The following is a 27883-nucleotide window of genomic DNA, read 5'->3' on the forward strand; positions in this document are numbered from 1 at the left end:
GCAGCGTATGTGAATAGTTTACACACTTAGCCGTTTCAGAAAGGCAATAATCATCACCTTTTGGACTTCAGATAAATCATTCCATTTCTGCATTACAACAGTGGCTACATTGCTTTTCGCGTTCTCCGACAGACTTTATATACCATCCACTGTTAATGCTGCCACCTGACGTCTGCGTTGATGTTGAATACAAGCTGTGGTCACATTAATGTGGCTGGGCCGTGTATCTCGCAGACCGCGATCATGGCGACGAGATTCAGCCTGTTTCCGCTGAATAAGTTGCACCTTCACTCCGTCACGTCAACACCAAGAATGCAGGAGCACTGAACGGCATTTCTAACACTATCCTGAATCAGCAATCATCTATTGCCACTGCGCAGTGGGCAGATATTTATACTGACAGGGTCGGTTGCTATTCTATGGTGCGGAAATGTGCTGAGGTAGTAGCCATACCGCCGGCCAGTGTGGCCGAGCGGTTCTAGGAGCTTTAGTCTGGAACCGCGCGACCGCTACGGTTGCAGGTTAGAATCCTGCCTCGGGCATGGATGTGTGTGATGTCCTTAGGTTAATTAGGTTTAAGCAGTATTAAATTCTAGGGGACTGATGACCTCACATGTTAAGTTCCATAGTGCTCAGAGCCATTAGTAGACATACCAAATGATGGCAAGGATCTTCGGGTGGCGAGTAACTACAGAGCTATTAGTCTGCTATGTACAATATGGAAGACCTTTGAAAGAATCTGTCGTCGTCGTCCCCTGTGCTGCATCGAAGCTGTGACTCTTACAGTTGAAGAACAATCCGGGTTCCAGTGAGGCCACTCGAAGGAACATCAGTTCTATGGTTGGTAGAGGAAGCCTTCGATGCCATGGGTCGCCAGGAGTACTTTGGAGCCGTCTTCATGGACGTTTTTATGCTCCAAGGTTACCTGATAGCCCAGATGTTCCACGCAAGAGTACAAAACGGCGCGTCCACCGAACGCAGACTCCATGGAGATGTACCACAAGAATCGGTTCTCTGGCCGATCCTGTACACCATGCACACTACCGATTCATCCAGGACCGACCGCATACAGCTGGCGCTATGTGCGAATGTTACCGATATGTTCGCCCACAGCATGCGTCCGTACCTTCTCCAGCATCGACTATAGAGCGCCTTTGGTGCGACAGCAGTTAGGCAGTGAAGAGGTGGCTCAGGTTTGAAGGCGGCAGAACCCAGTGCGTCATCATTGCCTGCCGACCAGTTCTAACGGACCTTTGACAGATCAGCATCGTTGGCAGCACAGTTCTCTAAGGCGATACAGCATGTTACCTTGGCGTCACGCTGCACAAGGGCCTAAGGGAGCATCAGCATGTTGACGATATCGGAAGAGTGGCTACTGCGAGGCTCATCACCTTGTACCCGGTTCTCGATCCAAAGTCGGCATCGCCTCCAGATCTCTGCGTGATACTGTCCAAGACGCTGTTTCATCCTCTAGTCGAAAACGCTGCGGCAGCATGAAGCGACACAGCAGAAAATGTCAAAGGCTCCAAACTATGCAGAATCGAGTGCTAAGGATAACGGTGCATGTGGAGCTCCATGTCCCATCAGACATCGTACACCAAACTATTGACGTTCAACATCTGTCTGAACGTTACTGCGAGACTGGACGATCATTCTACAGAAAAACGCAGGCCTCGTGAAACCCGAAGAGCACAAAATATGTTTCCTAGCGTCATTCTAGTTAGCATCAGAAGACATTAAAGAAAATAGGTCATCAAGAAGACAAATAAACAATAACGAATAACAAGAACAAGCGCAAAAAGAACGACAGAAATAACTGGAAGATTTAAACTCCATAAAACACCAGGGAAGAAGAAATCCCGATGAAGATACATCGTTGTCGCAGCATCTGATGCAGCTGTTGAAATCTCCTGGGTTCGTACGTTCTTACAGGAACTTAGTGCCAACATGGAGAAACCATCTCAAGTCTCTGTGAACCACTAGCGCGCGTTACAATGAATGAAAAACAATGAACAACACAAAATGACACAACACTCTGACTTAAACTTTATTGCGTTAGCGAGAAAATAAAATATGGTTCCATTCTTTTTACTGTGTGAGAAGACGGGATCACTTGGCATACATGTTCACCAAAGCACTTTCAAAAGAAAATTTTTAAAGTAATTGCGAATCATTATGAATTGTGTCTTTAAAAGTAGAAAGCAAGAGTGGGATTGTTGCGTAGAACAGTTTACTGTGCTGATTATCCTTGAAATGTCCGTGTGTAGGTATAAGGAGCAGTCAATTGAAAACGAGGCAGATGGGAAGAAAGTAAGTAAACTGTTTATCAATTCAAAAGTAATCGCCATAACTGTCAATGCATTTATCCCAGTGTGAAACAAGACGGTCAGTGCCTTCATGGAAAAATGTTTGCGGTTGCCTACGGAAACATGATTGCATCCAGGCGTGTACCTCGTGGTCCGATGCAAGTCGACGCCAGCACATGTCTTCCTTCAGGGCTCCAAAAACATGGAAATCGCTTGGGGGAGAAATTGGAACTTTATGGAGGATATGTAAGATCATCCGAAAGAAACTTCTGTAGCGTAGTCCAAACGCCCAGGTATGTTGACGGACGAGATCATTATGTTGCAGCGTAACGCCCGCCGACATGTTTCCATGGCTACTACGGCTACACTGAGAAGGTTCCGCTGGAAAGCCCTTAGATATTGCCCGTACAGTCCCGATCCTCCCCACGGGATTTCCATATTTTTTGAGCCCTTAAGAAAGACATCCGCTTCGGACGAAGAGCACACCGGGGTACTATCATGATTTGTTAGGCAACTGTAAACATTTTTCCATGATGGCGTTGACCGTCATGTCTCACAGTGGAATAAATGTATTAACAGTTTTGGCGATTACTTTTGAAATAATAAATAGTTTATTTACTTTTTTCCCAAGTTTCTCGTTTTCTTTTGACTGTCCGTTATACGTATATGTCGCATCTGATGTAATTTTTGTCTTCGGCACATCTAACTGACACATGATCTTTTATTCCATAGCAGACCGTTTTTCTATTAGCATTGCTAATTGCTAGTGTTCTGTGTGCTGTGTTTAAATGTAGTTTTGCTCAAGAAATAAAAATTGTTCTTAATAAGCTGTTATAACTTGATTACAGGCTATCCAACTGTTTGTGAAGCAATTTGGGCAACGGGATTCTGAGGAATGTGTTTAGAACTGCCTATTCGGACTACAAATGAATCAGTTACACAGAAATACAAACTTATGGCAGTAGCCCACCCTGTCAGTTGCTCTACCTTCAGTCATGTTTCGGTTTTTGTAATTTTTTTCTTGTATGGAAATCAAGTAATACTAAGATCACTCCTTACATGTCCTTATCATGAATATTACCCACTCTTATAATAGACGTATTGAGTAGGCATACAGGATGGATCAGTTTCATCCATTATGGAGAATAAATCGGGATAGGGATGAGATACAGTAAAATAAAAGTTGTAAGTGGCGAAGAGAGTCATGCATTGCTACTAGTGGCCGTGACCTTGAACGTTATTTTTCAAGATGATTTGGAAGTTCAAGGGGATTTTTTTGAAATGGGAATGTTAAAATTTGATTTAAAGTTCGAGAGAGCGGCAAGTTTTACGTATAAAATGATTCTTATTCAGGGTCATGACAAGGTTCAACCAAGTGACAACGTTTTTAGTTCTAGTAGGGATTAACTCGCAATAGAGGAGGGATACAGCAAAATATAATGTTAGACGCAGATTGGAAGGGGCATAATTATCGAAGGTCATCCAAAGATTAAGTTTTGTTTCATGGAAACTCCTATTTCTGATATCGGATCTGATAAGAGAAAACATAAATTGGAACTTTAGTTTTAATTAACGTGTTTATTTGCAAAAATAAATACATCACAGCGTATAAATGTTATTGCGGCATTTGCAAGACAGAGCAAACATCAATAAAACGTAGACCATCGATTTACAAATCGTTGGATGAGTCTCCACGCCTCTCACTCCTCGGAATTCCCCTTCCCATTTGTATCTATCATTGTACGAGTATTCTGCTGTATTCCTCCTCTATTCAAGTTAATCTCTACTAAACTAAAACATACTTGCTTATTTGACTTTCGTTGAACTAGCCATGACTTAGAATAATGTATCATTTTTTACGTAAAATTTGCCGTCCTTTTCAAATCTTGAATAAAATATTAGGGTTTCCCCCCCCTCCCCCCCCCCCAAAAAAAAACACTTTAACCTACAAAACCTCTTGAAAATCACGTTCGCAAATGCATGACTCTCTTTGCCACCAACAGCGTTTATCTAAAGCATTTTGCTGTATCTCATCTCCATCCCGAGCTCCCTATTATGGATTAAAATGGTCCACCCTGTATATATACTACTTATACATCCATGAACGTTTGTGATCTTTTGTTCGAGGAGATCAGGAAATAAAAGAGTAATCTGTATGAAAATCAAAATAAAGCGTTATAGTGAAATAAAACAAAACATTAACTGAAATAAAGGCAGATTGTTCTCCTCTTAAATCAACATCTGCTGCTGGGTAATACAGAGTATCGTGTTACTCCTCCCCGTACACAGTGACGCAGTTGGCTCTTCCTTGGCATGCTGTCCCACAGTCATCCAAACATTGCTGCTCAAGTCTGTTCGACACTTCCACAGTGACACTCCTGGGCACATGCAGTGAATCAAAGGGGTTTCCCCAACGACGCACCCCAAATTTCAACAAACCCGAAGAACGCTCAGTTGGGTTCTTCCCATCATATGCCCCTGGTCATGCCATTCAGTTTACTCCTGTCTCCTGGACAAAGGTGGACAGGAGGCGGCGTGGTTGCGGGCTAGTGCTTTATCGACTTGAAAGCCGAAATCATCTCGGATGTGTTGACTGCAGCTGGACAATAGGTTCGTGAACCCTTTTCCGTTGTTGCATAGTCCTCAAATTTCCCGTAGGTGGCGAAGAGAGATGTTCGGCATCCGTGCGTGCTATTGGCACTAATGGTTGACTGACCCATTTCCTGCTGAACCGGCGGGACACCGTGACAGAAACGTGCCTTGGTATCTGGTAGTCTTCAGTCCCGCCAACGATGTTAATCAGGCATCAGACAAATCTTACACTCGACAGCCATGAAAACCCGACGCCATTAACCAGATTCCGTTCCAGGTGCTTCCTTGCCCCTTTCGTTCTAGCGGACTTTTACTTTTCGCATTCTCCTCAGGGTATCTGAAAGTCGTGTGGCTTAGTGATCTGGTGCCAGTATTCCAACAGCACGCCGTTTCGGTGACTTGCGTGTCCCTGACCTATCCCAGCTATCCATCCGTTGACGTCGAATCCGGACCACGTGTCGTTTCTGTCGAATATTCACAGCATTGGGAAGTGAATGCTACCTTAGATTGAGAAATCCGTGGTCCGATAGATATTCGATCCCGCGATCTTTCATTTCCACGCACGCGCTTTACTGCTAGACCATTGTTAATTCTGTTTTTGTTGCAAACACAAATAAAAACGCTCCTTCTTCTGGGCATAAAATGAATCTTCTTTGAGAAACATTCATAACTGGAAGTCCTTTTTGGTTGTAATTGCAAAACAATAATCGTCTCTTCTTGCAGTAAACCAAAAGTTAACTTCTTCGGCATGTGCTGTTACAAAGGCAAATCTCTCCTCTATGATATTTAATCAAATTAGAATGTTCTTTTTTTTATTTTAAAATCTCATGTAGCCTAGACGGACCGTACTGCAGGTGCCGACACTGGCGTCCAGTCGATAGTACAGGTGAAAGGAAGACTGAGTTTGACGTAGCGTCGACATCGAGGTCATTAGAGACGGAGCACAATATCGGATTGTGTCAAAGATGGGGAAGGAAATCGACCGTGCTCTTTCAGAGGAACCATATAGGTATCTGCCTAGAGCGACTTTGACAAATCACGGAAAAACTTAAATCTGGATAGCTGGACAAAGGTTTGAACCGTCGTCCTCCCGAGTGCGAGTCCAGTGAGCTAACCACTGCGCTATCTCACTCGGTGGATCGTACAATGGCGAATACTGTCCTGGGATACGTTATGCCAAGCCAGATCGACTTGCTCACATAGTTCTGTAAGAGTTGTTGGTTGACGAGTCGCACGAGTTCTATCATATCCCACACGTACTCGATTGGAGACAAGTCGAGAAATAGTGCTGGACAGAGAAGTTGCGGCGCGTCTTGCAGAGCACGTTGACTTTCATGAGCGAGCATTATCCTGTTGGGACAACACGTCACCTTCCTGCTGCAGGAACGGCAAAAGAATGGGTCTAACAACATTCTGTACGTGCCGAGCGCTGGTTAGCGACCCCTCCAGAAAGACCAAGTTGAACGAAAGTTGAAGCTTATCGGACGCCAGATCATAAGGAATGGGGTGGAGCCAGTGTCTCTTGGACGAATGCATTCTACAAGACAGCGCTCACCAGATTTGTGACGTGCACCAAAACCAAAACGAAATCACTTGTGTGCAGGCAGATTCTGTTTTCATCACTGAAGACCACGGCGTGCCATTCCATTTTCTGAGTGATCTTCTGACGACACCAGTGCAGTCACGCAGGTTGGTGCTATAGCGTGAGTGGCTAGAGGTGGGCTTGTCCGTAGTCCCAAGTCAATAACCGGTTCACAATAGTTCGTGTTGACACGTCTTGGCTTGGTGTGGTAGCTGTGCGTTCTGTCACTGCTGGCCTCAAAATAGGACGATCCTTGTGGATGTCTGTGCTGCATGTGTAACACCATATCTTAGACACTACATACCTTTTCTGGGTATAGTACCGCTTCATAATGTAAAAACTACTGCTGCTGGAGAAAAACCAACGTTTCGGCCACGATTGAAGCGGCCTTCTTAGACCCAGAAGAAGGCCGCTGCAATCGTGGCCGAAACGTTGGTTTTTCTCCAGCAGCAGTAGTTTTTACATTATGAAGCGGTACTATACCCAGCCCCCCATGAACCATGGACCTTGCCGCTGGTGGGGAGGCTTGCGTGCCTCAACGATACAGGTAGCCGTACCGTAGGTGCAACCACAACGGAGGGGTATCTGTTGAGAGGCCAGACAAACGTGTGGTTCCTGAAGAGGGGCAGCAGCCTTTTCAGTAGTTGCAAGGGCAACAGTCTGGATGATTGACTGATCTGGCCTTGTAACACTAACCAAAATGGCCTTGCTGTTCTGGTACTGCGAACGGCTGAAAGCAAGGGGAAACTACAGCCGTAATTTTTCCCGAGGGCATGCAGCTTTACTGTATGATTAAATGATGATGACGTCCTCTTGGGTAAAATATTCCGGAGGTAAAATAGTCCCCCATTCGGATCTCCGGGCGGGGACTACTCAAGACGATGTTGTTATCAGGAGAAAGAAAACTGGCGTTCTACGGATCGGAGCGTGGAATGTCAGATCCCTTAATCGGGCAGGTAGGTTAGAAAATTTAAAAAGGGAAATGGATAGGTTAAAGTTAGATATAGTGGGAATTAGTGAAGTTCGGTGGCAGGAGGAACAAGACTTCTGGTCAGGTGAATACAGGGTTATAACTACAAAATCAAATAGGGGTAATGCAGAAGTAGGTTTAATAATGAATAAAAAAATAGGAGTACGGGTAAGCTACTACAAACAGCATAGTGAACGCATTATTGTGGCCAAGATAGCCACGAAGCCCACGCTTATTACAGTAGTACAAGTTTATATGCCAACTAGCTCTGCAGATGACGAAGAAATTGATGAAATGTATGATGAGATAAAAAAAGTTATTCAGGTAGTGAAGGGAGACGAAAATTTAGTAGTCATGGGTGACTGGAATTCGTCAGTAGGAAAAGGGAGAGAAGGAAACATAGTAGGTGAATATGGATTGGGGCTAAGAAATGAAAGCGGATGCCAACTGGTAGAATTTTGCACAGAGCACAACTTAATCCCAGCTAACACTTGGTTCAAGAATCATAAAAGAAGGCTGTATACATGGAAGAAGCCTGGCGATACTGACAGGTTTCAGATAGATTATCTAATGGTAAGACAGAGATTTAGGAACCAGGTTTAAAATTGTAAGACATTTCCAGGGGCAGATGTGGACTCTGACCACAATCTATTGGTTATGAACTGTAGATTAAAACTGAAGAAACTGCAAAAAGGTGGGAATTTAAGGAGATGGGACCTGGATAAACTGAAAGAACCAAAGGTTGTACAGAGTTTCAGGGAGAGCATAAGGGAACAATTGACAGGAATGGGGGAAAGAAGTACAGTAGAAGAGGAATGGGTAGCTTTGAGGGATGAAATAGTGAAGGCAGCAGAGGATCAAATAGGTAAAAAGACGAGGGCCAGTAGAAACCCTTGGGTAACAGAAGAAATATTGAATTGAATTGATGAAAGGAGAAAATATAAAAATGCAGTAAATGAAGCAAGCAAAAAGCAATACAAACGTCTCAAAAATGATATCGACAGGAAGTGCAAAATGGCTAAGCAGGGATGGCTAGAGGACAAATGTAAGGATGTAGAGGCTTATCTCACTAGGGGTAAGATAGATACTGCCTACAGGAAAATTAAAGAGACCTTTGGAGAAAGGAGAACCACTTGCATGAATATCAAGAGTTTTGTTGGAAACCCAGTTCTAAGCAAAGAAGGGAAAGCAGAAAGGTGGAAGGAGTGTATAGAGGATCTATACAAGGGCGATGTACTTGAGGACAATATTATGGAAATGGAAGAGGATGTAGATGAAGATGAAATGGGAGATACGATATTGCGTGAAGAGTTTGACAGAGCACTGAAAGACCTGAGTCGAAACAAGGCCCCCGGAGTAGACAACATTCCATTAGAACTACTGACAACCTTGGGAGAGCCAGTCCTGACAAAACTCTACCATCTGGTGAGCAAGATGTATGAGACAGGCGAAATACCCTCAGACTTCAAGAAGAATATAATAATCCCAATCCCAAAGAAAGCAGGTGTTGACAGATGTGAAAATTACCGAACTATCAGTTTAATAAGTCACAGCTGCAAAATACTAACGCGAATTCTTTACAGACGAATGGAAAAACTGATAGAAGCCGACCTCGGGGAAGATCAGTTTGGATTCCGTAGAAATGTTGGAACACGTGAGGCAATACTGACCCTACGACTTATCTTAGAAGAAAGATTAGGGAAAGGCAAACCTATGTTTCTAGCATTTGTAGACTGAGAGAAAGCTTTTGACAATGTAGATTGGAATACTCTCTTTCAAATTCTGAAAGTGGCAGGGGTAAAATACAGAGAGCGAAAGGCTGTTTACAATTTGTACAGAAAGCAGATGGCAGTTACACTCCTGGAAATGGATAAAAGAACACATTGACACCGGTGTGTCAGACCCACCATACTTGCTCCGGACACTGCGAGAGGGCTGTACAAGCAATGATCACACGCACGGCACAGCGGACACACCAGGAACCGCGGTGTTGGCCGTCGAATGGCGCTAGCTGCGCAGCATTTGTGCACCGCCGCCGTCAGTGTCAGCCAGTTTGCCGTGGCATACGGAGCTCCATCGCAGTCTTTAACACTGGTAGCATGCCGCGACAGCGTGGACGTGAACCGTATGTGCAGTTGACGGACTTTGAGCGAGGGCGTATAGTGGGCATGTGGGAGGCCGGGTGGACGTACCGCCGAATTGCTCAACACGTGGGGCGTGAGGTCTCCACAGTACATCGATGTTGTCGCCAGTGGTCGGCGGAAGGTGCACGTGCCCGTCGACCTGGGACCGGACCGCAGCGACGCACGGATGCACGCCAAGACCGTAGGGTCCTACGCAGTGCCGTAGGGGACCGCACCGCCACTTCCCAGCAAATTAGGGACACTGTTGCTCCTGGGGTATCGGCGATGACCATTCGCAACCGTCTCCATGAAGCTGGGCTACGGTCCCGCACACCGTTAGGCCGTCTTCCGCTCACGCCCCAACATCGTGCAGCCCGCCTCCAGTGGTGTCGCGACAGGCGTGAATGGAGGGACGAATGGAGACGTGTCGTCTTCAGCGATGAGAGTCGCTTCTGCCTTGGTGCCAATGATGGTCGTATGCGTGTTTGGCGCCGTGCAGGTGAGCGCCACAATCAGGACTGCATACGACCGAGGCACACAGGGCCAACACCCGGCATCATGGTGTGGGGAGCGATCTCCTACACTGGCCGTACACCACAGGTGATCGTCGAGGGGACACTGAATAGTGCACGGTACATCCAAACCGTCATCGAACCCATCGTTCTATCATTCCTAGACCGGCAAGGGAACTTGCTGTTCCAACAGGACAATGCACGTCCGCATGTATCCCGTGCCACCCAACGTGCTCTAGAAGGTGTAAGTCAACTACCCTGGCCAGCAAGATCTCCGGATCTGTCCCCCATTGAGCATGTTTGGGACTGGATGAAGCGTCGTCTCACGCGGTCTGCACGTCCAGCACGAACGCTGGTCCAACTGAGGCGCCAGGTGGAAATGGCATGGCAAGCCGTTCCACAGGACTACATCCAGCATCTCTACGATCGTCTCCATGGGAGAATAGCAGCCTGCATTGCTGCAAAAGGTGGATATACACTGTACTAGTGCCGACATTGTGCATGCTCTGTTGCCTGTGTCTATGTGCCTGTGGTTCTGTCAGTGTGATCATGTGATGTATCTGACCCCAGGAATGTGTCAATAAAGTTTCCCCTTCCTGGGTCAATGAATTCACGGTGTTCTTATTTCAATTTCCAGGAGTGTATAAGAGTCGAGGGATATGAAAGGGAAGCAGTGGTTGGGAAGGGAGTGAGACAGGGTTGTAGCCTATCCCCAATGTTATTCAATCTGTATATTGAGCAAGCAATAAAGGAAACAAAAGAAAAATTCGGAGTAGGTATTAAAATCCATGGAGAAAAAATAAAACTTTGAGGTTCGCCGATGACATTGGAATTCTGTCAGAGACAGCAAAGGACTTGGAAGAGCAGTTGAACGGAATGGACAGTGTCTTGAAATGAGGGTATAAGATGAACATCAACAAAAGCAAAACAAGGATAATGGAATGTAGTCGAGTTAAGTCGGGTGGTGCTGAGGGAATTAGATTAGGAGATGACACATATAAAGTAGTAAAGGAGTTTTGCTATTTGGGGAGCAAAATAACTGATGATGGTCGAAGTAGAGAAGATATAAAATGTAGCCTGGTATAGATTTAAATGTCAGGAAGTCGTTTCTGAAAGTGTTTGTATGGAGTGTAGCCATGTATGGAAGTGAAACGTGGACGATAAATAGCTTAGACAAGAAGAGAATAGAAGCTTTCGAAATGTGGTGCTACAGAAGAATGCTGAAGATTAGATGGGTTGATCACATAACTAATGAGAAGATATTGAATAGAATTGGGGAGAAGAGGAGCTTGTGGCACAACTTGACTAGAAGAAGGGATCGGTTGGTAGGACATGTTCTGAGACATCAAGGGATCACCAATTTAGTATTGGAGGGCAGTGTGGAGGGTAAAAATCGTAGAGGGAGACCAAGAGATGAATACACTAAGCAGATTCAGAAGGATGTAGGCTGCAGTAGGTACTGGGAGATGGAGAAGCTTGCACAGGATAGAGTAGCATGGAGAGCTGCATCAAACCAGTCTCAGGAATGAAGACCACAACAACAACAACTATACCCACAAAACTTTTATGTCGACTGACTCTGACCGCGGAAGCCTACGCAGTTATACACACCTTTTGTTGATTCATTTAGCTTTCTATTCTGTTCAACATCCCATCGTTGAATTTCTTTAATTAGTGTATGATTAATTCAATACTGTAGTGAAGTGTAATCTCTGTAATATGCACAATATGAACAAATGATGTTTTGTCTTCCTCATATAATCTCTTTGGTTATCTTTGAGGTTGAATAGTTTTGTTTAAATAATTTTTTTTGTAGAAATATCAATATGTGCAAATGTTCTGTTTTAATTAATATGTTTGGTTGTTTTTATGTAATTGCTGATCCTCACTTAGGGTTCTTGGTTATTTTGTATGTAAGAGGTGTTGTGGTTCCCCTCCGGAACGGAACTTAGTAGCGCGCGCAAATTGTGGTTGGCATAGGTAGAAGAGGTGGACCAAGAGCCAGTCGGGGACGAGCTACCAAAATATCAACCGCTCATGTAAAAGTTGTGTATTGTGCTGGTTCCGAGAGAGAGGCTTTTTCTGACGCTTTCCAATGCCTCGGATGGATGGATAAAGAGCTGGAACTATTCTGGAATTGGTATCTATCATCACCACCAAGAAATGACAGAGTCCAGCAATTCTACCTGCAAATCCACCTACCAACATGCAATCGCCATCACACTGCGCAGTCACTGTAATGGAACACTATAGTAATGTACAGTGAAGGATCAGTTAACAGGATGTGATAGTGTTCCCAAATATAAGGTAAAATTTGACTAAACTCTTGTACCTACCGCGATTTATCCTCAGTCACATACCCACTTAGGGTTCCTCCCACGCTAAAGTGTTTACCGAGTGTCCTTTACTGAAGGCATATTAAAATTAATATGGCAATAGAGTGTTCTAAAATTAATATTGTTTGCTGAAAGGATCTTACAAATATCTCAAATTTGTGTTTCGCTGCAATAAAAGTTAAGAACTGCAACTGTTGAGAGTTATATGTTCATGCTTGCTAAGTGGTTCACTGATGTAATGAAAGTGTGTTTAGTTTGCTCTGCTACAGAGGTCAAGATTAAGCCCCCCCCCCCCCTCCTCCATTGAAAGTAGTTCAAAGGCACAAAGTTACTTAATTATAGAAAGTTTCAATTACTCTTGCTATTCAAGTCAAATTCTGTGCAATATTGGGTTCCTCTTGTGTATTAAAAGTGCATATTAATGTTGTAACAGGATCCATAGTTTGTCTGTTGTGCTCATGCTACATAACGATTAATAGAAAGACAACTATCTATGAAAACAGTAACTTCTTTATTCAAAAGACAGTGAGAAGTAATCTGTTAGTGAATTCCATTTAATTTTCATTCTAAATAAAAAGATGTTTAGTAGTGAGAGACTTAATCTATGCACAATAACTAATTTTGCAGTACATCATATCTATATTTCATGTCAGATAGGAATATGTTTGTAAAGTAATATTTTTGATTCTAAAGTGCACTGTAACAGTAATATTATTGAAACCACTCAGTTTGACTAAGCCCTGAAGATAGTAGTGTGCATCGTTATCTGTTATATTTATGCAAATAGTTTGTTCTGCTCTAGCTGTCAACTCCAAACTTGACGTTAACATATGCAGGTGTCAGAGTTCATCGCACTCGCGTATGGCAAAATATAGGTTGTGTTTGTCCGTTAAAGTTACTCATGGTTCAAATGGCTCTGAGCACTATGGAACTCAACTGCTGAGGTCATCAGTCCCCTAGAACTTAGAACTAGTTAAACCTAACTAACCTAAGGACATCACAAACATCCATGCCCGAGGCAGGATTCGAACCTGCGACCGTAGCGGTCCTGCGGTTCCAGACTGCAGCGCCTTTAACCGCACGGCCACTTCGGCCGGCAAAGTTACTCATACCTACTTTCTTAAACAAGAATGTTAATCATTCTCATGCCTAATTAGGCTGGCGACCGTTTTCTTTATTCTTTGAATAGTGTAGGAAGGTAAAAAATTGTTTGTATTTACGTAATTTTGACTTTCACTTCCGATAAGCCACCCCGTCAGGTACAACACGGTCAACATAGCAAAATTCCTCTCAGAGGGTAACACTGCTCTGTTTCTTTATACTATACTTGCTTGAATAAAAATAATTTCATTATACAAACTGCCTCCAGCTTTGAGGTTATGGTATAGCAGTAGCGGACTTCCAGAACCTCATCTACGGGTGTGAGAATGTTCGTGTGACGGCTGACACCAGCATCGTTGCACAACTGACACAGTACATCCAGCTTGTGTGTCAGTTTCCCGAAAGGACCGTCCCGCCATTCAGAAGGTCCCAGATTGACCCTTTATAGCTCGCTCACTTGACTTGAGGAATCACGGGTCCGTCTCCATGGCGCGGTTGCCTGCTTGCTTCACACATTTGCACCGTACTGAATCTTCTGGCTGTGAGCATTCTCTATTAAAGGGTAGACACAGATGACGCTCTGGTAACAATGCCACTACGCTATCTGCTGAAGAACGAAGATGAAAACAGTGTCGGTACATCTACGGATACCGTCATCGGATCAAAATAGACGTCCTCTCCCCATATATACAAATTTTTTTCCGGCAGTGTGTTTCAGACGGGTTGAATAATCCTTAACCGCGCCTTTAAACGTATGCGAGCTCTCGATAGCACATGCCCAAGTTAAGACCTTTAGTGGGTACCTTTCACTGACATACCGATTTCCCGTGGCGTCTGTACACAGCCGAGCGCTCGTGATGCATTGCGGACAAGGCGACTAGTGTGGCGTCACAAGTTCGTTGCGGGACCCAGATTCGTCGTGGACTCGCTCTAACACAACTGACAACTAGGCCCGACTCATGGTGCCTAAAAGGTATGATTCGTAGAGACCTTAACTCTTGGTCAGCTGCAATCAGTACGAGGCTCTTTTCAGTTCTGTGGCTGACAGCAGCTGTTCAACGTTCGAGCGACGTCGCTCTGTTATACGCTTATTCCGCGGTTCACCTCCCTACTGACAACACTAAGGCCAGTATTACACTATCAAATTTCTTTGTCAAAGATGTGATCAAATATTCCATAAAATATATTTGACAAAGATCTTTGACGTAGCGCTAGAAGGGGTATTACACTGCCATCATATTTTTCGTCAAAGTTCAAGATGGCTGACAACAACAACTGGTTATTAACCGCAGCAGTTGCATGTACCACAATTGCACTGTGTGCACATGTGGAAGAGAAGCGGAGGAAAAAAGGAAACATACCTGGCTGAAGCCATGGGTTTTACGACGATACGATAAAAGCATTCAACAAAACTTGTTACGTGAGCTTACAGTGGAGGACGTCAAGTCGTACATCAATTACTTAAGAATGGATGATCATACATTTCTGTATGTGCTCGGTGAAGTGTATCCTCGTATCACAAGGCACAATATTCACATCTGCAGAAGACAGGCTCACTGTAACACACTGATTCCTTGCTACAGGAGAGGGTTAGGTTAGGTTAGGTTAGGTTAGGTTATGTTAGGTCAGGTCAGGTCAGGTCAGGTCAGATCAGGTCTCCAATCTTCTTAATCTATTTTTGTATTCACGGTGCCTCGCATTGTAAATCGCCTCATCAGCTTCATACATCTCTCATAATTTTGTAGTTGTCAGCACACACCAATTGTATTTACCGGTAATGATTATAAAAACACTACAGACGACAGCACGCTGCAGCGATGCTAGCGCTCCATGTGGTAACATGTCACATCGCAGTGAACAGAAGACAAGCGACTTGATCAAATCTACAGCGAGGCCCTAGATTTGGTCAAATATTGGACGACATTTGACAAAGTTCTCTTTCAAATTCTGAAGGTGGCAGGGGTAAAATACAGGGAGCGAAAGGCTATTTACAATTTGTACAGAAACCAGATGGCAGTTATAAGAGTCGAGGGGCATGAAAGGGAAGCAGTGGTTGGGAAAGGAGTGAGACAGGGTTGTAGCCTCTCCCCGATGTTATTCAATCTCTATATTGAGCAAGCAGTAAAGGAAACAAAAGAAAAATTCGGAGTAGGTATTAAAATTCATGGAGAAGAAGTAAAAACTTTGAGGTTCGCCGATGACATTGTAATTCTGTCAGAGACAGCAAAGGACTTGGAAGAGCAGTTGAACGGAATGGAAAGTGTCTTGAAAGGAGGATATAAGATGAACATCAACAAAAGCAAAACGAGGATAATGGAATGTAGTCAAATTAAATCGGGTGATGCTGAGGGGATTAGATTAGGTAATGAGACACTTAAAGTAGTAAAGGAGTTTTGCTATTTAGGGAGTAAAATAACTGATGATGGTCGATGTAGAGAGGATATAAAATGTAGACTGGCAATGGCGAGGAAATCGTTTGTGAAGAAGAGAAATTTGTTAACATCGAGTATAGATTTAAGTGTCAGGAAGTCGTTTCTGAAAGTATTTGTATGGAGTGTAGCCATGTATGGAAGTGAAACATGGACGATAACCAGTTTGCACAAGAAGAGAATAGAAGCTTTCGAAATATGGTGCTACAGAAGAATGCTGAAGATAAGGTGGGTAGATCACGTAACTAATGAGGAGGTATTGAACAGGATTGGGGAGAAGAGAAGTTTGTAGCACAACTTGACTAGAAGAAGGGATCGGTTGGTAGGACATGTTTTGAGGCATCAAGGGATCACAAATTTAGCATTGGAGGGCAGCGTGGAGGGTAAAAATCGTAGAGGGAGACCAAGAGATGAATACACTAAGCAGATTGAGAAGGATGTAGGTTGCAGTAGGTACTGGGAGATGAAGAAGCTTGCACAGGATAGAGTAGCATGGAGAGCTGCATCAAACCAGTCTTAGGACTGAAGACCACAACAACAACAATTGACAAAGTTCACTATTAAACCATCTAATAACTTTGACAAAGATTTTTGACAAAGATATTTGACAAAGATATTTGACAAAGAAATTTGACAGTGTAATACCGGCCTAAGAGCGTAAAGTGACAATGCATGTACAGTGTGAATTTGAGATGGCCCTTTGAGGCATGTTGGCACGTGGCGCATTGTTCCGTTCACGCATGGAGACACAGGGCACTCTATTTAACTAAAGGATTACTTTTAAAGTCATTACACAGGCGGCCTGTCGGCAGTGCAGAGCATCATGAAAGTCATTTCCAATTAAGAAACGCACTCTGGGGGATGGTGCAAAATATTTTTTGGTCAGTTTATTTTAATATGAAATCAGATGAGATGCTTGAACAATTACGAATCAGTCGGCACAGCAAAGTAGCGTTGTCGCAGAAGTAGGAGCCGTTCGTGGCAGTACTCACCAGCGCATGGCGCAGCCGCACAGGCCAGCAGCAGCACAGCCAACAGCGTCGCGCGCTCCATCTGCCGGCACTCTGCAACAAAGGAAAGAGGCGGCTCGTGACGGCGTGTTCACATTAACGTGGCGGCCGGGTGTGGGTCCTGCCTGGCGGCGGATTAGCCGAAGCCACCGCGAATAGCGCCGCCAAATCCCGGGCTCTGGCCTCGGCGCACAGTGAAACGCTTCTGCATCTTAACAGAGTTCCCACACTGCTGAATGCGGAATCCAGCGTCTGCACTATGACGCCTCATTTCTGGTATCACGTAAGATATTGTAACAAATATTAGACACATTTAACATTTTTCCCTGAGAGGTCTCGCTCGCTCGTTCTCTCTCTCTCTCTCTCTCTCTCACACACACACACACGCACACAAATACCGGGTGATCAAAAAGTCAGTATAAATTTGAAAACTTAATAAACCACGGAATAATGTAGATAGAGAGGTAAAAATTGACATACATGCTTGGAATGACATGGGGTTTTATTAGAACAAAAAAAAACAAAACAAAAAAACACCATATTGCTAGATGCGTGAAAGATCTCTTGCGCGCGTCGTTTGGTGATGATCGTGTGTCAACCGCCACTTTCGTCATGCTTGGCCTCCCAAGTCCCCAGACCTCAGTCCGTGCGATTATTGGCTTTGGGGTTACCTGAAGTCGCAAGTGTATCGTGATCGACCGACATCTCTAGGAATGCTGAAAGACAACATCCGACACCAATGCGTCACCATAACTCCGGACGTGCTTTACAGTGCTGTTCACAACATTATTCCTCGACTACAGGTATTGTTGACGAATGATGGTGGACATATAGATCATTTCCTGTAAAGAACATCATCTTACTTTGTTATGCTAATTATTGCTATTCTGATCAGATGAAGCGCCATCTGTCGGACATTTTTCGAACGTTTGTATTTTTTTGGTTCTAATAAAACCCCATGTCATTCCAAGCATGTGTGTCGATTTGTACCTCTCTATCTGCATTATTCCGTGATTTATTCAGTTTTCAAATTTATACTGACTTTTTGATCACCCGGTATATACAGGAGCGCTTTCTTACAGCTTACGCTATCACTGATTTGTACTCAATAAGTACACACCTCAACAAAAGTTTACTGCAATGACTTCTTATAGTACCCCAATTAAGCTTTGTGCAATGCGTTGTTGGCAAAATAAACGTAATTCCTTCTGAAAACAGGAACTATTTTGGTTAGTTACAAAACAAGGCAGGCTCCCTCATAAGTGTACATCTTGAAAACAAAAACAGTGAAAATTTTTATTTCATGATGACGATTATCAGTCTTTAGTAGTCATTACGTCCTCCCCGCAGAAGGATGAGTTCTCCCACTCTGCGAGGCATGCTCTGGATGAGACTATCAAGTTTATCAGTGGCAGCTTCAGTGAGGTCCTGAAAATTGTCAGGTGGATTCGGACGCTATGCCGTGGCCACCTTCAACATGCATTCATGTCTGGGTACTATGCTGGTCAAAGCATTCGGTTGATGCTGCACGTATGAAGATATCGAGAAAAGACTAGAGTACGATGCGGTCTTTTATTTTCATGGACAACGACGATGTTGTCACCCACTTCACTCACGTCTTTAGGGCCTTACAATCGTTTGCAGGACCTGTTGGAGGTATCGGAGACCAGTCTAACTGCCGTAGTCGGGATAAAGAGGTCCGCTGTCTCATCATTATTGCCGCCCGGAACATTACACTTCCACCTGCAAACGGGTGGACTTCCTGAAAGTATCGGCGTTTCTGGTGTCGTCTAGCGCTTCTCCAAACCTTAGCACGTCTAGTGTCCGGTTGCCAACCAATCCTGGTCTCATCAGCAAACATGACATTACTTCATTCTCCAATGGTCCAGTGTTGATGTGCGAGAGCCAGGTCCTTCGACTGCATCGGTTCCACTGGTTCAGTGCAAAACGTCTCATTGCTCTTGTGAAATGAAGAACCCCCTGATGCAATCTTTTACACACTGTTTTGTCCGAGATACGAATCCCTGCTGCCAGGTAGAAGTCATTTCCAATACTTCTGGCGGCTGATGCTCGGCGCCTGCGAGCCGACAATTGGAGGAAACGATCCTGCATTGGTGTTGTCGTGCGAGGATGACCACTACGATGCCTGTTGTTCACATTTCCCATTTCTCTGTACTTTCTCCACACCTTAGACACGCCGCTTTGAGTGACACGTAACAGATCGGCAACGTCTTGCTGTGTATGATCTGCAGAAAGTAAAGCCACTATCCTGACTCTGTCAGAGCGTTGCACGCCTCTATGTGGGGTGTTACTGCAGTGCTGGACACAAACTGAATGAAGCTGTTGTTGATACTGGACTGCTCGTGGTGTGCCGCTTTGGCAGCGGTATGTTTACATGACCGGGAAACAGCCACAAAACACGCTCTACTATATGGGCTCTCGCCCGGTTAGCCGTGCGGTCTAACGCACGGCTTTCCGGAATGGGAAGGAGCGCCTGGTCCCCGGCACGAATCCGCCCAGCGGACTTGTGTCGAGGTCCGGTGAGCCGGCCAGTCTGTGGATGGTTTTTAGGCGGTTCTCCATCTGCCTCGGCGAATGCGGGCTGGTTCCCCTTCCCTTATTCCCCCTCAGCAACATTATGTCGGCGATTGCTGCGCAGACAAGTTCTCCACGTACGCGTACACCACCATTACTCTACCACGCAAACATAGGGGCTACACTCGTCTGGTATGAGATGTTCCCTGGTGGGGGGGGGGGGGGGGGGGGGGGGAGGGAAAGGGGGGTCCACCGGGGGGCCGAACCGCACAATAACCCTGAAAGAGTGGTTCGGTGTGGGACGGCGGAGGGGTGAAGTGGACTGCGGTAGTCGTCGTATGGTTGTGACCGCTGCGGCTGCGGCGGGGAAGGAGACTCTCCGTCGTTTCTAGGCCCCCAGTTAACATACAATACAATACAATACAATATGGGCTCTAACTGGATAATGCACGTGTGTGCCTAGGTTAATGAGACCTCTAGTGTCGTTAACCACATTTTACGGTAGTATTCCGAACTTTTGTTGAGCAGTGTACATCGTGTTTTTCGGAACGAACATTCAGTCACAGAGTAAATTTCATTTGCTGCATACATAGTCCCTTGAATCTGTTTACACAGAACCATGTCTGAGCCTTCCATAATATGTTTCTGTGACTGCTTTGGCGAGATATTGTGTTCCCATAAATTTTCCCTAGGGACTGCCTACTTTTATACTAGTGACTCCACCTTTGATGACACTTAATGATCAGTTCTGCATTACATAAGAGTATCCGGATACTTTTGATAAGATCGTATATATTTATCAAGATCTTTCGGCATTACCAACATTTATTTTTCCCTAAAAGTAATGCCAAGTGTGAATGATACTACTGTGGCTATGCGACACGTGTCCTCTCAATCTGCTACTGACAGTCTTTAATATATGTAGCTGAGTAAACATACTATGATGAGAAGGAACCTTGAAATTAAACAGTTTATGATAAACAGTGGACTTATTAAATCTGAGTTCATAAGAAGGCTCTATGTCGATCTAAAGTTCACTCATCTTACATGAACACACGCACTGCCCTTTAAGACTTCGTTCGTTCCTCGTAAAGAGAAATATACTGTTCCGTATTGCTTGAATACTAATCATTGAACAAATATCTCGCACTCCTGTTCGGGCCAACGGATCCGTGATCCGATTCGTACTTGTACACTCCATGAGCCAATCTCGCATACTAACAGCCTACGCGCCTTCTCTGTAGGCGTCAAAAGCTCAGCCCACTCCCTAGTTGACGGGGGGCATCCCCGCGTCACCTGTGATGTTGGGTCCAGCAGATATGGGTAAGGGTAAGATTCGGAACGCCGTAGTAGTATCGATATATACAACCCTTACAATATACTGTAGTTTGAAACTGAATGAAGGAATTTCTTTTGGGTAACTCCTTCTATTCAGTGGAAAGAAAGTCTTGAAATTAATTACGACTGTATTACTATACTTGACAAATTTAAATAATTTCATGATATTGCACTTAAATAAAATGAACACCCTTCCACGCTGCGGAGACCCCTCAATGCGGTATCCATGTAATACGATTCACATCGCGAGATGTAACAGTATTGGAAACAATCGTAGTAAGGTTGCACAAGACAGGAATTGACATTCCCAGGTCTGAGGAAGGCAAGGACGTATCATCTCTGATAACACTATTACTAGTAAAGCAGTCCTCAGCTTGATGGATGCACTATTACGTCCGAAGAACGTTTCGCAGGTTCAGGCTACCTACGACTGCGGGTAGAATGTTGTTGGGTCGTATTGTGACACAGAGTAGTTTGGACTTGGGGCGTTTGGCGTGTCGGCGGAGGAACCCACCGGTCAGTGATCTGTATACTACGTGGATAAAGAACACTCACATTTGGAGCACAGAACTTCCGCGTGCCGGCAACTTCACGTCATCTGTATTGTAGCCAGCTGCGGACAAGGACTGTTTACGTATTTCTAGTTATTAACCTAAAGGCATTGATTGTAACATTGGTCGAAGTACACTACTACAAGAGAAACACAAGATTTCAATACATTATAAGATGACCGCACCATGTAAATGGAAACATTCCTTCCTTTAGATATGCTGAAAGTTTTACTGTCTCTCTGGTTTCGTTCCTGCAAATGGTGCATAAATTATTAAAATAAAACTGTCAAAGCTCATTTACCATGTATATATTTCAGCAAGTTGATAAGCATTTGTAACATTGCCCGAAACCCATTACCTGCCGTTTGTACACGACCCCCCCCCCCCCCGACAAAGTAGACCAAGTGTAATACCCAGAACTGCACATAATTATCCTAAAAAGTCGATATTTAATGTACTGTTGATAGAAATATATTTTCACTAGCGCAATAGGTGACTCTACGACACTCAGTGGGAACGTGCATGCTGGGAGGCAGCACTGCATCACTTCATACACGAAGTGTGCGAAAACGTATTTCGTTTTATATGACAAGCAGGTGCCCTTAATATCACTTTCGAAATCATTTCTCATCTCACTGTGTCGTAATTGTTATCATCAGCTGTGGCATGTCTGTACAAACGATGTCAACTCTACTGTTTGGGACATTTGATTTTAGTAGTAGTAGTAATAGTTTATAGTTTTATTCATCTGTAGATCACTTTTACAAGGCTACAGGATATACATGTTTTCGTATCACAATAAAAATGATATTATAAATAATAAAATAATATATATATATATATATATATATAAAATATAAAATAATATAATAAAAATGAAATTATAAATATAAATTATATATATATATATATATATATATATATATATATATATATATATATATATATATATATATATATATATCCTTCCACACTACAGAGACCCCTCTCTGCGGTACCTCGGAGGTGGTGTGTCCCATCGCTCGTGCGTCGACCATCACACCAATTTCAAAGTCACTTAATTCTTCATAACCTGCCATTGTAGCAGCAGCGGCCGATCTAGCAACTGCTCCAGACACTTTTCTTATATAGGCATTGCCGATCGCAGCGCAGTCTTCTGCCTGTTTACATGTCTCTGTACGATACGTGACTGCCATCCTCCGACGGATAGTGCAACTATATCGGCAGCATATTGGCGAGGCATTCGTTTTCATGGACGACAATTCGCTCCCCCATGGTGCACGTCTTGTGAATGACTTCCTTCAGGATAACGACATCGCTCGACTAGAGTGGCCAGCATGTTCTCCAGACATGAACCCTATCGAACATGCCTGGGATAGATTGAAAAGGGCTGTTTATGGCCGATGTGACCCACCAACCACTCTGAGAGATCTATGCCGGATCGCCGTTGAGGAGAGGGACAATCTGGACCATCAGTGCCTTGATGAACTTGTGGATAGTATGCCATGACGAATACAGGCATGCATCAATGCAAGAGGACGTGCTACTGGGTATTAGAGGTAAAGGTGTGTCCAGCAATCTGGACCACCACCTCTAAAGTCCTCGCAGTGTGGTGGTACAATACGCAATGTGTGGTTTTCATGAGCAATAAAAAGGGCAGAAATGTTTATGTCGATCTCTATTCCATTTTTTTGTACAGGTTCCGGAAATCTCGGTACCGAGGGGATGCAAAACTTCTTTTGATGTGTGTATTTCCTGTACATGCTACATCTGAGCATATGATCATTGGGAAAGGATATTCAAATCCACGACTGTCGGGAGAAATCAGTTAGGTGGTTTAAGAGCAGACGTACAAATAATAAATTATGAAATGTTTTTGTATTCCAGAGACCTCACAAACTTTTTTTGTTTTACGATAAGCGTTGAACAGTGTAGTAACTCTGGGACTGTGAAGTAGATTGTGCTTGCTATTAGAAAATGCCTATCAGTGAACAGGACTGGAATCATCTATGGCGTACAGAGTGTATATGGATCTTCGGTAGCCGTTACTGAGCTAAAGCTAAGGCTGGAGACTCTGTCTAGTGAAAATGGTAGTTGAATAACGGGGTGTGGGGCTGCGTGTGCTGCTCGGATGCACCTGTGACGGATGTCCTGCTAACACGACGCTGCGCACTTAGCCGACGGATGGCGTATCACCAGCCACAGGAAGATGGCAATGATTTGCAAAATAAATACAAGGAACTATGGGATTATTGTAACGGACCTATTGAACTCTCACGAGAAATTTAGAATCCTCCAGATGAAAGTCCCCCCTCCATTTATATGCATACAGGCGTCAGGTGTTCACGGTCTACTTCTGCATCTAAATCTGCATCTGCCACTAGAGTTCTCTGAGCATGACCGTAACGCTCTCACGCTTACTAAACGAACCAGTAACGATACAGGCTGTTCTTTGTGGATCTTCTCTAATTCCTGCTAAGAGCCGCAGACTGACGAACAGCACTTAAGAACTGATCGAGGAAATGTTTTTAAAGCTACCTCCTCCGTAGATGAATTGCAATTCCTTGGCAAATCTGCAAGACGAAATCGTTCCGGCCAAATCGTTCTGGACAAATGACACGAGAGACAGAAAACAATGGGAGCCAGCTATCAGTGCCGTGCAGTGGATAAAACACTGGATTCATACTCGGAAGGAACAGAATTCACATCTCCCTCCGAACAGTCTGACTTAGGCACGACTGAGACCAGGTACAGCTGCGGCCAATTTTCCGTGGAACACAGCTGTTTGTATGTGTAATAAGTCAATATTGCACTTACTGACACGAATTCTTTACAAATCAGTTTGGATTCCAGAGAAATGTAGGAACACACGAGGCAATATCGAACCTACGACTTCCCTTAGAAGATCGGTAAAGGAAAGACAAACCTATGTTTATAGCATTTGTAAACTTAGAGAAAGCTTTTGAGAATATTGGCTGGAATACTCTCTATGAAATTCTGAGGGCAGCAGTGGTAGCACAGAAACCAGACGGCAATTGTAAGAGTCGAGGGACAGGATATGGGAGCAGTAATTGAGGAGGGAGTGAGGCAGGTTTGCAGCTTAATGATCCCCTATGTTATTAAGTCTGTAACACTGAAAAAGCAATAAAGGAAACGCAAAATTTGGAGTAGGAATTTAAAGTTCAGGAAGAAGAAATAAAAACTTTGAAGTTTGCGATGATACTGTAATTCTATCAGAGACAGCAAAAGACTTGGATGAGCAGTTGAACGGAATGGACAGTATCTTGAAAGGGGGATATAAGATGAACATCAACAAAATCAAAAAGAGAACAATGGAATGTAGTCGAATTAAATTAGAGGACACAGAGGGAATTAGAATAGGAAACGACACACTTAACATAGTAGATGAGTTTTGGTATTTGATCAGCAAAATAACTGACGATGGACGAAGTAGAGAGGATATAAAATTTACACTGACAATGGTAAGAAAAGAGTTTCTGAAGAAGAGAAATTTAGTCGAGTGTAGATTTAAGTGTCAGGATGTCTTTTTTTGAAAGTATCTGCATCGGTTATAGCCGCGTATTGAAGTGAAACAGTTTAGACAAGAAGAGAATAGAAACTTTTGAAATGTGGTGCTGCAGAAGAATGCTGAAAATTAGATGGGTAGGTCATGTAACTAATGAGGTGGTGCTGAATAGAACTGAGGAGAAAAGAAATTTTTAGCCCAATCCGACTAGAAGAAGGGATCAGTTGATGTGTCACATTCTGAGACTTCAAGGGATCACCAATTTAGTAATGGAGGGAAGTGTGGGAGGTAAAAACCGTAGAGAGAGAGACCAAGAAATGATTACAGTAAGCATTTTCAGAAGGGTGTATGCTCCAGTAGTTACTCGGAGATGAAGAGGTTCGCACAGGATATAGTAGCAAGAGGAACTGCATCAAACTAGTGTTCGGACTGAAGACCACAAAAATGGTTCAAATGGATCTGAGCACTATGGGACTTAACATCTGAGGTCATCAGTCCCCTAGAACTTAGAACTATTCAAACCTAACCAACCTAAGGACATCACACACATCCATGCCCGAGGCAGAATTCGAACCTGCGACCGTAGCGGTCGCGCGGTTCGAGACTGAACTGAAGACCACAACAGTTGGCTACCAGAGCCAGCAGGAGTCGTCTCAGACACTAATGTCAATTTGTGTGACACCATTCGACGCAAATACTGATCAAGAATTCGTTGTATATCACTATGATCAATGTTTGCTTCCAGGGCACTCAGCTATAATTTTCCAGCAAGATAACAGTCGAGTGTCTACACCTCTGGTTTCTTGGTTCCCACCTCCTTGGCACCCGTTATTTTTAAACAGTCGACTGTTTATCCTCACAAGAAATGTGGTCTACTAGATCTCGAAATGCTGGAAATCTGTAGCTTCCTAGTATTTTGATATCTGCGTTAATTTTTGTTACTGTCTGTGCTCAGGCATAAAAGGATCCTAAAACATGCAAGAATCGCCTAGTTCTGCATTCATATTGACGGAACTTATCTTGCTTGCACTGATAGTGAGCTATCTTATTTTAATTTTTCGTAGCTGGGGTACACAGTCATATAATTTTCTTTTAAAGGACGTCGTGGACGACTTTGATTGTAATATTATTTATTTATACGACGGCACACTGGGAAGTAATGCTTCCGAATTTTTTATTCTGTTCTCAAGATTACCTTATGTAAATGGACGTTCATGCTAGCTTCTTGACCTTCGTTGACCTTACTATTACACATTATTGGATTCGTTTCCATAGCCGCTGTCAGGAAATAAGTACCAAACTATAGCATCCCAATTTTTTTTTTAAAGAGTTGACCATATCTCTGAAGCGACCCCACCTAGCAACAAAAAACTAACGTCGTATCATGGCCCCCGTTGCCCCATGCAACTTTTGTCCCACAATCTTTTCACCTACAATCATATTTTCGGAGTTATTCTAGGTGGAAAATGTTAGTGACTCATCCTGTATAACGAAAACGAGAGAGTTCGGAAAAAAAGTCAGTAAACTGTTCATTACTTCAAAAGTAATTGCTACAACTGCTAACACATTTATCCCAGTATGATGCAAGACGGTTGATGCTCTCATGGAAAAAAGTTTGCAGTTGCCTACGGAACCATCATTATACCCAGGCATGCGCCTATTCGTTCGAAGCAAATCGACGGCTACGAAAGGGCTTTCTTGATGACTTCAAAAATATGGAAAGAGCACGGGGAGACGTCGGCACTGATGTGAGAGGGATTCCCAACGAAACTTCTGCAGTGTAGTTGAAACAACTTGTCAGCCCGCCCACATGTTACCTAGGTTGCCCAAGAAGACGAGATCAACCAGGGAATGCCACGAAAACATTTACTGGACCATAAGGCTCTCTCCTCCGCCTGGACCCTTCCGACGATTATTGTAGTGTGTTCGTTTTCAGTTCCATAGAGCATTAAACGTGGTTCATGTGAAAACGCTACCTGCCGCCGCTCAGTCGACGCCCAACAGCGGTACCGGCGGCCAAATTCGAGATTTCGTCTCCGATGAACAGCAGTCAGCATGGATGCATGAAACAGACGCCTGGTGTGGAGGCTCATACGCAGCAAAGTTCGCTGAACGGTCGTTGTGGTGACACTGTTGGTGGCCCCTTGGTTCATCTGGGCCGTCAGTTGTTCACCAGGTGCACGTCCATTCGCCCGTACCAACCTCCGCATAAGTCGTTCACCCTTGTCATCTATGGCTGTGGTGCACCACAGTTGCCTCGCCATCAGCTTTGGATAGCGTCATTTTGGCATGCACGGTATACCCTAACCACGGTGGCACCTGAAGAGCTTACAAACTTAGCCGTTTCGGAAATGCTTACACCCTTGGCCCAAAAGCCAATGATCATGCTCTTCTGGACGTCAGATAAATCTCGCCATTTTCACTTTACAGCAATGACTGCACTGTTTCCCGCGGCCTCCCGACACGCTTTGTATACCCTCCAGTATTAGTGCTGCCACCTGCCGTCCTATGAGTTCTTATTGCATGTTGACCTCGAACGTATGCGGTGGTCACATTAATGCGACTGGACCGTGTATTCGTATGGATTCGTCGCTTACTACCACTATCTTCGATGCCAACTCGCAACAAATGGCATAACAATTCACCAAATAACTTACTACGATCACGTTTAATGGTTACCGTGACCACGACATTCACAACGGAGCGTTTAGAACCCCACTGAACGCTTATGGGCTGTCGGAGAGCCGGCAGCGGTGGCCGAGCGGATCTAGGCGCTTCAATCCGGAACCGCGCGACTGCTACAGTCGGAGGTTCGAATCCTGCCTGGGGCATGGATGTGTGTCATGTCTTTAGGTTAGTTAGGTTTAAGTAGTTCTAAGTTCTAGGGAACTGATGACCTCAGATGTTAATTCACGTAGTGCTCAGAACCATTTGAACCATTTGAGCTGTCGGAGAATATGAGATATAGACGC

General features: G+C 44.1%; 1 protein-coding gene across 2 annotated transcripts in view; it reads right to left on the reverse strand.

The window, feature by feature from the left end:
- Window positions 1–27883, reverse strand: part of LOC124716128 (cadherin-87A) — a 725215-nt gene that overhangs the window by 259522 nt on the left and 437810 nt on the right. For both annotated transcript variants that reach the window (XM_047243147.1, XM_047243148.1), the window contains one exon: window positions 16944–17015. In XM_047243147.1, coding sequence (XP_047099103.1) covers window positions 16944–17004 — 61 coding nt within the window. In that variant the 5' untranslated portion in view covers window positions 17005–17015. The remainder of the gene's footprint in view (window positions 1–16943; window positions 17016–27883) is intronic.

Source organism: Schistocerca piceifrons, chromosome 1 (genome assembly GCF_021461385.2).
Source record: "Schistocerca piceifrons isolate TAMUIC-IGC-003096 chromosome 1, iqSchPice1.1, whole genome shotgun sequence".
In the NCBI taxonomy this organism is placed as follows: Eukaryota; Metazoa; Arthropoda; class Insecta; order Orthoptera; family Acrididae; genus Schistocerca; species Schistocerca piceifrons.